At 43.5% G+C, this 12,433-nt stretch overlaps 2 protein-coding genes across 6 annotated transcripts in view; one reads left to right on the top strand and one right to left on the bottom strand.

The window, feature by feature from the left end:
- LOC117812232 (cytokine-like protein 1) overlaps nt 1-12,433 on the top strand; it is a 72,907-nt gene that overhangs the window by 37,838 nt on the left and 22,636 nt on the right. The window lies entirely within an intron of this gene.
- stk32a (serine/threonine kinase 32A) overlaps nt 1-12,433 on the bottom strand; it is a 60,901-nt gene that overhangs the window by 34,380 nt on the left and 14,088 nt on the right. Inside the window, exons 4-5 of the mRNA XM_034683555.1 lie at nt 7,910-8,061; nt 5,658-5,704 (exon numbers count right to left, since the gene is read on the bottom strand). Of these exons, the coding sequence (XP_034539446.1) occupies nt 5,658-5,704; nt 7,910-8,061 (199 nt within the window). The remainder of the gene's footprint in view (nt 1-5,657; nt 5,705-7,909; nt 8,062-12,433) is intronic.

Here is a 12,433-nt window from a genome sequence, read left to right on the forward strand (position 1 = left end):
AAAGAAAGAAAGAAAAAAGATGGAAAGAAAGAAAGAAGGACAGAAAGAAAGAAAGGAAAGGAAAGGAAGAAAGAGAAGGAATGAAAAAAGGAAAGAAAGAAAGAAAGAAAGAAAAAAGATGGAAAGAAAGAAAGAAAGAAAGAAAGAAAGAAAGAAAGAAAGAAAGAAAGAAAGGATGAATAACAGACCCCAAAAAAGGAATCTACAGCAGAGATCCAGAGGAACCTACGAGACAAGGGAGCTCAGGGACTCCAGAAAGGTCTATGGTTAGTAACTTTAATGGGACAGGAAGAGTTAAAGTGAGAGACAGGCAGAGAGAGGAGAGAGAGGGAAAGACAGGATCCCAGTGTGTCAGTCTAAGCCTATAGCAGCATAACTAAGACCTGGTCCAAGCCTGATCCAGCTCTAACTATAAGCTTTATCAAAAAGGAAAGTTTGAAGCCTACTCTTAAAAGTAGAGAGGGTGTCTGCCTCCCGGACCCTGACTGGTAGATGATTCCCAAGGAGAGGGGCCTTATCACTGAAGGCTCTACCTCCCATACTACTCCTGCAGTGTCATGCCCTTATATGGGCATTTAAGGGGCGCGTCTCTATGCTAATTAGGAGCATCGAGCACGAGTTTAAGAACCCAGGTGAGAACAGATCTGCAGTTTCAGAAGCGTTCATGAATCAGACGTAGACTTCTCTTCAGAGGAAATTTAAGAAACATCGTCTGAAGATGTTTTTGGGGGAATGAGACCCAGAGATGAAACATTCACACTAACACACAAACACTCCGTCTGACCACAGCCTGCCACACTCACACTGGGACACGATGGATCGATGCTGACAGCCCTTCGACCTTCCTCCCACCTCGTCTCCCAACACCTCCTTTGACTGACATCTCCCATCAGTCTGTGTTTAATGCTGCCTGAACACACACATGGAGGAGCTATCACACACACACACACACCTCCACTCAGAAACATCACAGTCTTAAATCTATCTTTAATCAATCATCTCCTTCTACTGATGCTTTTACTTCCATTGAGTTAGCATTTAGCACTTCATCAGCATGCTTTCTTATTCATTACAGCTCTGCTCCGCTACAGCAGGTCACCTTGACACCGGGCCAAATACTTGACATGCTGACATGCTGCTTTGCTGCGGTTCTTCAAGCCTGCGGTGTTCAAACTAAAACAAGGAGTGGTGAGCACATTTTGCAGAAGCAGCTTGTACAGTCTGTTCCTTGAGCACGTCGTCCTCGTGATCGCATCCTTTCGCTGTTTGTCGTCTTGAAAGAAACTCTTCTTCAGCAGAGTGTACGGAACAACGTCTACACATCATTTCTGCTGCTGTGGAGCTTTTACATCCAGCTGCTGGGAGGAACTCTTGTCCTTTGCCCTCTTAATAAAAAGTCATATCTGTGTGTTTTCTTAAGAGAGACGCATGAACGGAGGAACACACAGACCGATGTCTCGCTCTGTATAGAAATGCTTTAGTAAGATCACATAATGAATGTGCAGAACAGGGACTCCCTGAGGCCAGTGGAGCATTTACTCCCATATACTCAAGACTTTTGTTACGACTCCTTTGAGACTTGTGCATTTATTCGGTCTCAACAACAAGTTACATCACCGAACGTGGAGTATCCTGCAGATTATCAGAAAAGTTAAAGGTTCAGTTTGCAATCCAAGTTTGTGGAAGAAAACCAATCTGACACCAATCACTTGGTTGGAAATTGAAGTCAGTGTGACATTCTTTGAACAACTGAGCAAAACACTCACCGCTCTGTATTTTAATCTGCAGCAGTTACTCCGTCTAATCTCTGCAGACGAGTCAAAATCAGGTTTGTTTTTCTGATCAGTTTCAAAAAGCAGCTAGAAAAACATGCCAACATGCAGGCCTGCTCATCGTACCTGAAGTCTAAAAGTAGTATGGGAGGTAGAACCTTCAGTTATCAGGCCCCTCTCCTTTGGAATCATCTACCAGTCAGGGTCCGGGAGGCAGACACCCTCTCTACTTTTAAGAGTAGGCTTCAAACTTTCCTTTTTGATAAAGCTTATAGTTAGAGCTGGATCAGGCTTGGACCAGGTCTTAGTTATGCTGCTATAGGCTTAGACTGACACACTGGGATCCTGTCTTTCCCTCTCTCTCCTCTCTCTGCCTGTCTCTCACTTTAACTCTTCCTGTCCCATTAAAGTTACTAACCATAGACCTTTCTGGAGTCCCTGAGCTCCCTTGTCTCGTAGGTTCCTCTGGATCTCTGCTGTAGATTCCTTTTTTGGGGTCTGTTATTCATCCTTTCTTTCTTTCTTTTTTATGCCTTCTTTCCTACTTTCTTTTCTTCTTTCTTTTTTTTTTTCTTTCTTTACTTTCTGTCTTTTCTTTTCTTTCTTCTCTTTTTTATTCCTTCTTAATTTTTTTTTTCCTTATTTTGTTCTTTCTTTCATTCTTTCTTTCTTTCATCTCGTCCTTTCCTTCCATCCTTTCCTTCCCCATTTCTTCTCCTCTTTTTCTTTCTTCTGGTCTCCCTCTCTTCTCTCTTTTCTTAGACCTTTCTGGAGTCCCTGAGCTCCCTTGTCTCGTAGGTTCCTCTGGATCTCTGCTGCTGTGGACGTGGTCCAGACTCCAGCTGCTACAACTACTACTATCCGTCTCCCCACTATCATCTCTCTCTCTCTCTCTTCATCTCCCTCTATCCCTCTCTCCAACACGGTCTCAGCAGATGTGTGTCTAACATGAGTCTGGTCCTGCTGGAGGTTTCTGCCTGTTAAAGGAAGTTTGTCCTTGCCACTGTAACTTGCTAAATGTTGCAAAGTGCTCTGCTCATGGTGGATTAAGATGAGATCAGATCCTGTCTGTAAGATGGGACTGGATCTGATCCGGTCTTGATGTTGGGTCTTTGTTAATAGTAGAACATATAGTAAGGTCTGGACCGGCTCTGTTTGTAAACGTTTGTTGTGATTTGGAGCTGTATAAATAAAGATTGATTGATGGAAACTTAACTCAACATCAAAACATCAAAATAAGGTTAAAAGCTGAAAACAGCAGCATTTGATGCTCTCTGGCGTCTCTCCTCCTCTTTGCTTGTTTCTCACAGAGAGACTCAGCACCGTGCCAACGAGGGCTCCCCTTACACTGAGGGACTTAGTGCAGCAGAGGCACAAACGGGCTGCCCCAACAGTGCTGCCACATCAATACCCGCACTGCTCCACGCATACTTCCAGCCAGAGGTTAAGATACTTCCAATCAGAATATCGTGTGTATGGAGGGAAGGCGTTTCTTTCAGACACCTCAGGGTCACGCTGAAGGCAGAGGAAGTGAAGCGTGTAGTGAAGGAGAGCAAAACAAGAAGAGAAAGAGAGAGGTGAGAGAGGAGGGGGAGGGAGGGTCAGGGTCAAGTGGCAAAAGTGACGCCCTGCAATGATGCAAAGCGAGCGCAGTTCCTGGAGTGTCCACAAAAGCCAAGAAGACCCCATTGGAGCCTATATTACAACATTTCTACATCCTGACACCAACGGCAGCTTTGGTGTGATGTTCCCTTCAAACGCCGCGCCAGTCTGTCGTCATCAAACGAGGTCGAGCTCAACTACATTGATGATGCTAAAGGGGGCGGAGCTAACTTCCTAACACAACCGACATCTGGAATCAAGTGACAGACGAAGGTTTCCACAACTTAGCAGTTAATCCTCCTCCTTCTCAATTGAGCGCCGGCTCTGAATGGACTTGTTCTTATATAGAGCTTTTCTACTCTTACTAACCTCAAAGTGCTTTTACACTACTCGTCACATTCACCCATTCATACCCATTCACTCACTGATGGTAGATGCTGCTATGTAGTGAGGGACCATGAGTATTAGCTGATCTCATTCTTTCACATTCACACACCTCTGAACAACAGAGGGAGCATTCAGGGTTCAGTGTCTTGCTCAAGGACACTTCGGCATGTGACTGCTGGAGCTGGGATTGAACCACCAACCTTCTGATTGATAGACGACCGACTCCACCCACTGAGACACAGCCGCCCCCGAACCGGCCCTGAAACTGCCTCGGTTGAAAAGGGGTCACAGTGAGCTCCTGTTTTATCCTGATCCCATAAAAAACAGGTAGAGTCTCAGAGTTCAGGGAAGCTGCTCAGAGAGAGAATCAATGAGTCCCAGATATTCCAGATGTGGTCCGTACATCACATCGTACCTCACCGGAGGATCTGCACGCTGGTTGGCGATTGCGGCACTTGAGAGTTCATTGACACCGCCCGACAAGGACTCTGCAGGTTTCTGGAGTAGAAAATTGGAGTCAGTATTTCCAACATGGCGACCACCATCTATGACACTTAACGGTGACGTCACTGAGACGCTGTTTTTCACAGTCTGCGGTCCAAACAGACGAAAAGAAGACAGGAAGAAAAATCAAGCCCTGCTTTCTCTGATTGCTCGCTCACTGCAGCTCATATGCCTGCAGGTAATCTGTCCCTGTCTCTGACCTTGAGTGCTTACCACAGGACAATCATAACTTATGCCAACTCAACACAGCGAGGGAGAGAGAGAGGGAGAGAGAGAGAGAGAGAGGGAGTGGGCACAGCGCTGATCCAAGCACATCTCTGGAGGAAATCTCTCCCCCACCCCAGGGGCTTTTACGCTGCCAAAAGCATTAACTTCCAACCCTTTTTTCTGTCCAACGCAGCATGCAATCAAGCAGGAAAGCAAGCGCTGGCATTGTTTGTCTGATGAGTCTGTGCACTGCACTTCTCTCTATCCTGACGCTCACCTCCTCTCTTGTTTTCCTTTCTCTGCCTCCTCTCTTTCACGGTGCTCTGGCTGTTCTCCATTTTCCTGAAACCTTGCTGTCCTTTCCAATCCTCCTCTTCTCCTTTCAGTTTGTTTTTTTTCTCATTCAGTCCCGCTGCGGAAGGATTTAGCTTTGTTTCCCTCGAATGAGTAATTAAAAGACAAAAGCGTTTTGAGTCCGGCGTGGCAGCTTTTAAAAGATATGGAGTTTAAATGGGAGGAGAAGGGGGGAGTGAGAGGATGGAGGACAAAGATGGGATCCAAATGTCACATATTCAGCTTGTAAAGGGGGGATCCAGGGAGACATGACTGGCAACCCGTCCAAGAAGCCTCCATCACTCTGAAACCATGATTTTAATGCTCAACTATCATACCTTACTTTTGATCTGATAAGTGGAGGAAAAATGATGAATGCACTTGTGGAGACTTTCTGTCCTTCTGCAGAATAGTGAAACCAGGGTGGCGTCCTCCCGAACACCACAGAGCGGGGAACGCTTATCAAGAATTGATGTCGCCTTTCAGCCGGAAACTCGAACAAGCCGTACTTATGAGGCATCTGAAAAGTATGATTCCCCGGCGCTCGGTAAGCTCGGGCTTTCAGATTGTGATGAATGAGGCTCTGAAATTACCTGATGAGTCATCTTAGATTAGTCTGAATGAGCTTGTACTGTAGTGCTGAGGGGAGACTTCCTCAAACTCCCTAAACGCGCTGAGGCGAACAAGAAGACGCCACCAGGAGAGGAGGGTCGTGCCCGAAAAATTGAGCTTGGATCAGTGAGCAAACTCGATTTTGCTTTTAGTGACTTCACAGAGCGGGAGGGAAGACGCTGGTACAGGCTCTGGGGGTGTGTTTCTAAGGACAACACTTTCCTGCATGCATCTGCAGACCCAACACAAAGCCAATAATCGCCGACATGATGGACGAATAAAACCACCTTACAGATACAACAGATGACACAAAGTGCATAATGAGATTAATCAAATGTTTGTGCAGATTGCTCATGTGGAAAACCCCAAAGTGTGCTGCAGAACTTCTTTAATGCATATTTCAGAAGAGGAATGTGTTCTGTCAGTGTACCTTGGTCCTAAATTAAATATCCTCTTGGTTTGAAGTCAGAGGAACAAATGTCATTTAACTTCAGCTTTAAGAAGTGACCTGAAAATAAATCCACAAGAAACCAACAGACTGAAAGGTCCAATAGAATAAACATGTTCTTGGAGAAAGCCCTCTGCATCATGAAAACTTAGCTTCCACAAGGCGGGTTGACTTAGCTCCTTCCTGTGGTGATGTCACGACAGGAGTGATTTGCAAAGCCCCTCCCACACCTCGAGCAATCTGGCTTCCTTCTTTGTTGCTGGAGTTTCACTTTGGTGTTTCAGAGTCGAGATGTACAACATGAAACATTTGCATATCATCCCACACCCACCCTCTCGAATACACAGACTACCTCTATCACACACACACACGCCCACGCACACACACACATACACACACACACACATACACCCTTACTGACAGTCTAAACAGGACTTGCACTAAGCTGCACTTTCACTTTTAGGGTGTTTTTATTACTTTTTATATACTTTATTTATGTGATATTATTTATGTGCCTTGCAGGGAGTCTGCAAAATTTTGCTATGCCTGCATAATGACAATAAAGAATCTTGAATCTTGAATCTTAAAAACATTTAGCTTTGTTCTTCTGGAGCGCTCGCCAATTTTACTTTGATGCTTTTCTGCCTCTGCATCCGTCTGCACCAAAATAAACCCTCCCACTCATCAGGCAACATTCAGGCAGTAAATCATTCCTGCACCAAGCATCAATCTCAGGCCACGAGACGTGAAGCCAACGCAGAGGTAATAAAAACTGCAGTTCATCAAGTGTCCACTAGAGGCTGAATGGAAACCACATACACACCCATTCAAAGAGACGATCTTTACAGCAGAAATAAACATGTTTACAGTCTGGTTCAAAACACGAGTTTAGTCTGAAGAGCTCATTTCTCTATGAATTTATTCATATTGCAAAGATATTAAACTTCTGAGTTTTGCCCAAATAAGGGCGTGGCTGACTTGATTGACAGGCAGGAACACAGACATATAAACATAGACGCCTCATTACGTGCTGGAGCGTAATCCAGCGTCGCCGCCATATTGGATGGGTGTTCTCACTCTAGGATATCATCAGAGCCAAACGGAGTCAACACAGAACAAACAACTATGCCGGTATTTTGTGCAGCCTACAAAATAACCACCGCAGTACTGAGAGCAGATCACGTGGGATTACCTTTCACAAGGTTTTAAAATGTTTAATTTTTTTAAATGTTTTAATGTGTGACAGCGCCCTGTCATAAATGGAGCGACGCCTGCGAGATAGTTCAGGCAGACAACTCGAGCTGCAATGCCATACACGTCACATGTCCCACTCTCTTATCCATCATCCAATCCCGCCCTCTGCCTCTCAAATTGGCGGTCTATTTAAACTGGGGAAAAATCTCCCATCTCTCCCTCTGCCTGTCAACGCCTCTGCTGCTGCGTGCCATTGCTGATATTTTCTTCTTCCCCGCCGCCTCCCCAGCTTCCACCTGCAGGCTCCGGGGGTGTTTAGTATGTTTTGCTCATCACTCCTCAAAGTCTGCATGTAAACTTATCAGCAGGGAGTGATGAGGCCGGAGCCTGGGCGCCAAACATGAATATGTATTTTCTGCTACAATAAACAATTTAAATGTGAGTTGTCTGACTGAACTACATCTCTGCCGTTTGTAACAAACCAAACTGTGAAAATCAGGTAAAAACTTGCATTATTGTAGTTGGGCATACACCTTCAGGAGAAATAAATGCACTGGGAGCTTATTGGGCACCCATCCAAGATGGCGGCCGCGCTGACAGTCCATGAGGCGTCTATCTATATATGTCTATGGCCAGGAACACTGTAGCTGTTAGCGAGGAGGCTAAAGACCCGCCTCTTTACCTCACACTAGCTCCACAGAAGTTAGGTTGAGTTCAACATTTCCAATATGGCGCCCGCCAACAATCAGCTTCAAAACAGAGCTTCAGGAACAGACGGGTGACGTCACGGATACGTCCATTTATCATACAGACTTTAATTAATAACAGAGTGAAGTTTGTATGTCCTTACCAGAAGTTGACCAGGAAAGGATGTTCAAGGTTCTGCATGATCTGCAGCTCTTTCAGGACGTTCCTGACTTCGTTCCTCTCCACGCACTTCAGCTTGTTCATGTACTTCATGGCGTACATCTTCTTGGTGTCTTTCTTCTGCACAATGCAGACCTGACAGGATCACAGAGAGAGAGAGGGACACTGTGGTGAATGATGGTGTGAAAACTTGATGGTGTTCTGCCTGTGGAGGCTGCTCAAAGTGACTCACGTTTAGATTCTTTGCGAACTGTTAATAGCTTCATCGTGCTTCAGCAGAACAAAGGAGTGATATCCAGCATCCTCTTTTACAAACTACTTCACTACAGAAGTCTCTGTCACTCGTAATGCAACATCCTGAAACGTTGTCCGTCTAACGAGGCTGAGAGTAAACTTCAGGATCTCTCTTTAATCTCTGTGATCAGCTGTTTAATCCTCTCATAAGGCGTTAAACTTTTCACACCCAAGGGTTTAGATCTTTAAAGATGGGAAACATCATGCTTTCATTCCAGGGAGTGCAGACATGTCTTTCCAGATTGCATGAAAATGCTTCCAAACAGCCTTAAGGGTATTCACGTCAGAGGAAATAGACACTGAGTGTGATGTGTGAGAATACAGAAACAACTCCTGCTGAAGCCTGGCAGTTTGATCATTTCGTTTGCATCTGACTAAACAGGATTAGCTTCTTCCTGGAAACAGTTTTCAAGATGCAGCGTCATGGCCCAGATCTGTTTGTAGTGCATGTTTGTTCTCCGAGCGTCAATAAGCCAGCGATTACTGCAATCTAAGAGAGTGATCTGTGGAGCAGCTGGCACGGTTAATCAGCCCGACCATGATCACACTGCTTATCTGCTGATGGACACAGTGGAGATGTATGTATGCATGTGCATGGTAATGTGTGTGTATATATGTGTGTGTGTGTGTGTGTGTGTTTGCTTGTGCTGATGTTAATGACTCTGCAGTGTATAGATTAACAGGAGTAGGGGAGACGGCTGCTGTAACCTCAGATTTGTAATTGTGGCATTGATGTTGAGTAAATTTTCTTTACTGAAACATGCAAAAAAATGTTCTTACAGTGAGGGGAGAGAGTATTAGTCTAATATTTAACTTGAAATGGTGAATTGATTGAACGAAAAATAATCAAATATGTAAATTGATCAAGATTTTCAAGAAGAAATGCTTCCAGTTGCTGCTAATTGTCTAATATAATTTCAAATAACTAAATTTTTCAATTTTCTTTGACATTTACATTTATATATAATTTATATAATTAGGAAAATAAGAAAGAAAAATATAATTAATATCTCAATTGCAGTTTTTCTTATTCTGATTCATTAACTATATATAGAATTAATTAAATAATATATTAACTGTATTTATTTTATTATTGTAATTCATTAATTAATCTTAGTTATATATATAATTGATTAAAATATGAAAAAATAAATAGAATAAAATAGAATACAAATAATATATTAAAGCTGGGGTTGGTAGTCTCGGAAAACTAGCATGAATTTGAATGTAGCATTTCCTCAGGACTCCGTCTAACCCCTCCCCTCCACCCCTCGGAGCTCCGCTGACTTGCGACCATATGATGGTGACTGATTCAAAACCGGTCCTCACCAAAACTGACTAAATGTCATTCATTCTTCTGCTTGTCAGAGCCCCCGTGGTGAGAGCTTTTTAGACTCTGATCCGGACTACAGTCCTGAGCAAAGCACTTCATCAGGTCAGAGGGGACAGGCCCGAGGACGAGCGAGAGGAGCAGGAAATAGAGTCAGGGGAAGCAGAGGCAGGAGACGGAGACTCGGAGTGCAGGCTGGGGAAATGTACGCTCTGCAGGAGGCGGGCAAAACGGCAGGACGGGATTTGAATGGTTTAAAATTTTGGCACCCTTTGTTCTGCTAGGAGGTACTCTGAAACATGGAAGCCCTTTTTGGACTATTTCAACAACTTACCAGGTGCAAAAGTAGCAGACTGAGGCCCTCGTGAAGCCCCCCCCCCTCTCCCCCCTCTCTCTCTCGTGTTTTTTTTTTTTTTTTAGTTATTTATTTATTTTTTCCCTTTAATTTAAAGGTGACATATCACGCTTTTTTCATCAACATATATTGGTCTAAGAGGTCCCCAAAACATGTCTTTAAAGTTTATGCTCAAAAAAACACTTTGAAATCAGATTTTGGCATGCCTGAAAAGTCCTCTTCTTCATTCCTCCTCAGAACACTCTGTTTTCTCTCTGACCACGCCCCCTCAGGAAGTGGATGTGCCTCGGCTCTCCAGCACGTTGATCTAATGTTTACATGTTGGCTGAATATACACGGCTGCTCAGAGATCGCGTTACTTCAACCCTCTGAATCTGATCCTGACGGAGAGGCGCCTGCAGCAGGACCTTTCTGAACCATTGGTCACAGATTTAGTGTTTCTTGTTGTTTTATTTGTCAGCATGTCGACGTGTGTCTTGGTACACAGCTACGAACATGCAGCTATGTGGCTATGCTAACTAGCGCTAGCACTTATCCATGATAAATAAAAATCATCCACTAGATCTTCAAATCTGCAGACGTGGGGAGTAAAACCGACCTTTGTGTTTATTAAGACAGCCTACAACTAGCATGCCTCCCTCCTAAGCTCCTTGTTAGCACACATTTGTGCAGGGAATGAAAAACGGAGGAGGGGTTGAGTTGTATTTTATACAGTCTATGGGCTGAACAAGCTCCTAGCACTGACTCCGTGACAGACCGGATATTGTTGTTACGTAACAAAAACACTGAAGTCTGAAACGGCTGGTTTCAGCACACATTTACAGAAAGGTGGAGAAATCAGAACAGGGGCAGAATGGATTCTTTTCATTCTCGGGGGGTTTGTAGACATGCCAGGGACACATATTTCAGGTAAAGAACCATTAAAAAGTCAATTTTGCATGATATGTCACCTTTAATGTATTTATTTATCTGTGATCTATATGTGTATTTCAGTCTATTATTATTATCATCATCATGGCTTTATGTTTCTTTATGTATATATGTATGTATTTATATGTGTGTGTATATAGTATTGGTGGTAGAACCAATCTTTTCTATTTATTTATTATTATTATTATTATTATTATTTTTTTTTTTAGTATTATTTTTACAAGGGATGTTTGTACTGTTTGTATTATGTATTATTATGTTAAGGGTGAGTCGTTCCCCCCCTTACTTCATTTCATTCTACACCAGATTTTGTAAGCTGATGTGCTGATATTGCCGCATAAGAATGTCATGTGAGATTTGTAATTAATGCAAAAAAAAAACAATAAAAGACAGTTGAAATAAAATTTTGGCACCCAAAAAAGGCTGATTGGTTGGTGTTTTCCCAGGTTTACTCCGGCTGTAGAGAGCAGCTCTTTTACCTCTTTTTTAAGAACACATCATGTATTGATTACCATCAGGACATAAAGATCATTTTAACCAGTATGACAAAAAGTGGATCTAAATCTGAACACCAACCCCAGCTTTAAAGGTGACATATCATGCAAAGTTGACTTTTTAATGGTTCTTTACCTGAAATCTGTGTCCCTGTCTACAGACCCCCCGAGAATGAAAAAAATCCATTCTGCCCCTGTTCTGATTTCTCCACCTTTCTGTAAATGTGTGCTGAAACCAGCCGTTTCAGACTTCCGTGTTTTTGTTACGTAACAACAATATCCGGTCTGTAACAGGAAGTCAGAGCTCGGAGCTTGTTCAGCCCATAGACTGTATAAAATAATACTGAATCCCTCCTCCGTTTTTCATTACCTGCACACATGTGTGCTAACAAGGAGCTTAGGAGGGAGGCATGCTAGTTGTAGGCTGTCTTAATAAACACAAAGGTCGCTTTGACTCCCCACGTCTGCAGATTTGAAGATCTAGTGGATGATTTTTATTTATCATGGATAAGTGCTAGCGCTAGTTAGCATAGCCACATAGCTATATGTTCGTAGCTGTAGCTGTAGCTGTAGCTGTAGCTGTAGCTGTAGCTGTAGCTGTAGCTGTAGCTGTAGCTGTAGCTGTGTACCAAGACACACGTCGACATACTGACAAATAAAACAACAAGAAACACTAAATCTGTGACCAATCCTTCATAAAAGGTCCCGCTGCCTTTCTGGCAGAGGTCGGTTTTACTCCCCACGTCTGCAGATTTGAAGATCTAGTGGATGATTTCTATTTATCATGGATAAGTGCTAGCGCTAGTTAGCATAGCCACATAGCTACATGTTCGTAGCTGTGTACAAAGACACACGTCTACATACTGATAAATAAAACAACAAGAAACACTAAATCTGTGACCAATGGTTCAGAAAGGTCCTGCTACAGGCGCCTCTCCGTCAGGATCAGATTCAGGATCAGATTCAGAGGGTTGAAGTAACGCGATCTCTGAGCAGCCGTGTATATTCAGCCAACATGTAAACATTAGATCAACATGCTGGACAGCCGAGGCCACACCCACTTCCTGAGGGGGCGTGGTCAGAGGGAAAACAGACTGTTCTGAT

Source organism: Notolabrus celidotus, chromosome 5, assembly GCF_009762535.1.
Source record: "Notolabrus celidotus isolate fNotCel1 chromosome 5, fNotCel1.pri, whole genome shotgun sequence".
Taxonomy (NCBI): domain Eukaryota; kingdom Metazoa; phylum Chordata; class Actinopteri; order Labriformes; family Labridae; genus Notolabrus; species Notolabrus celidotus.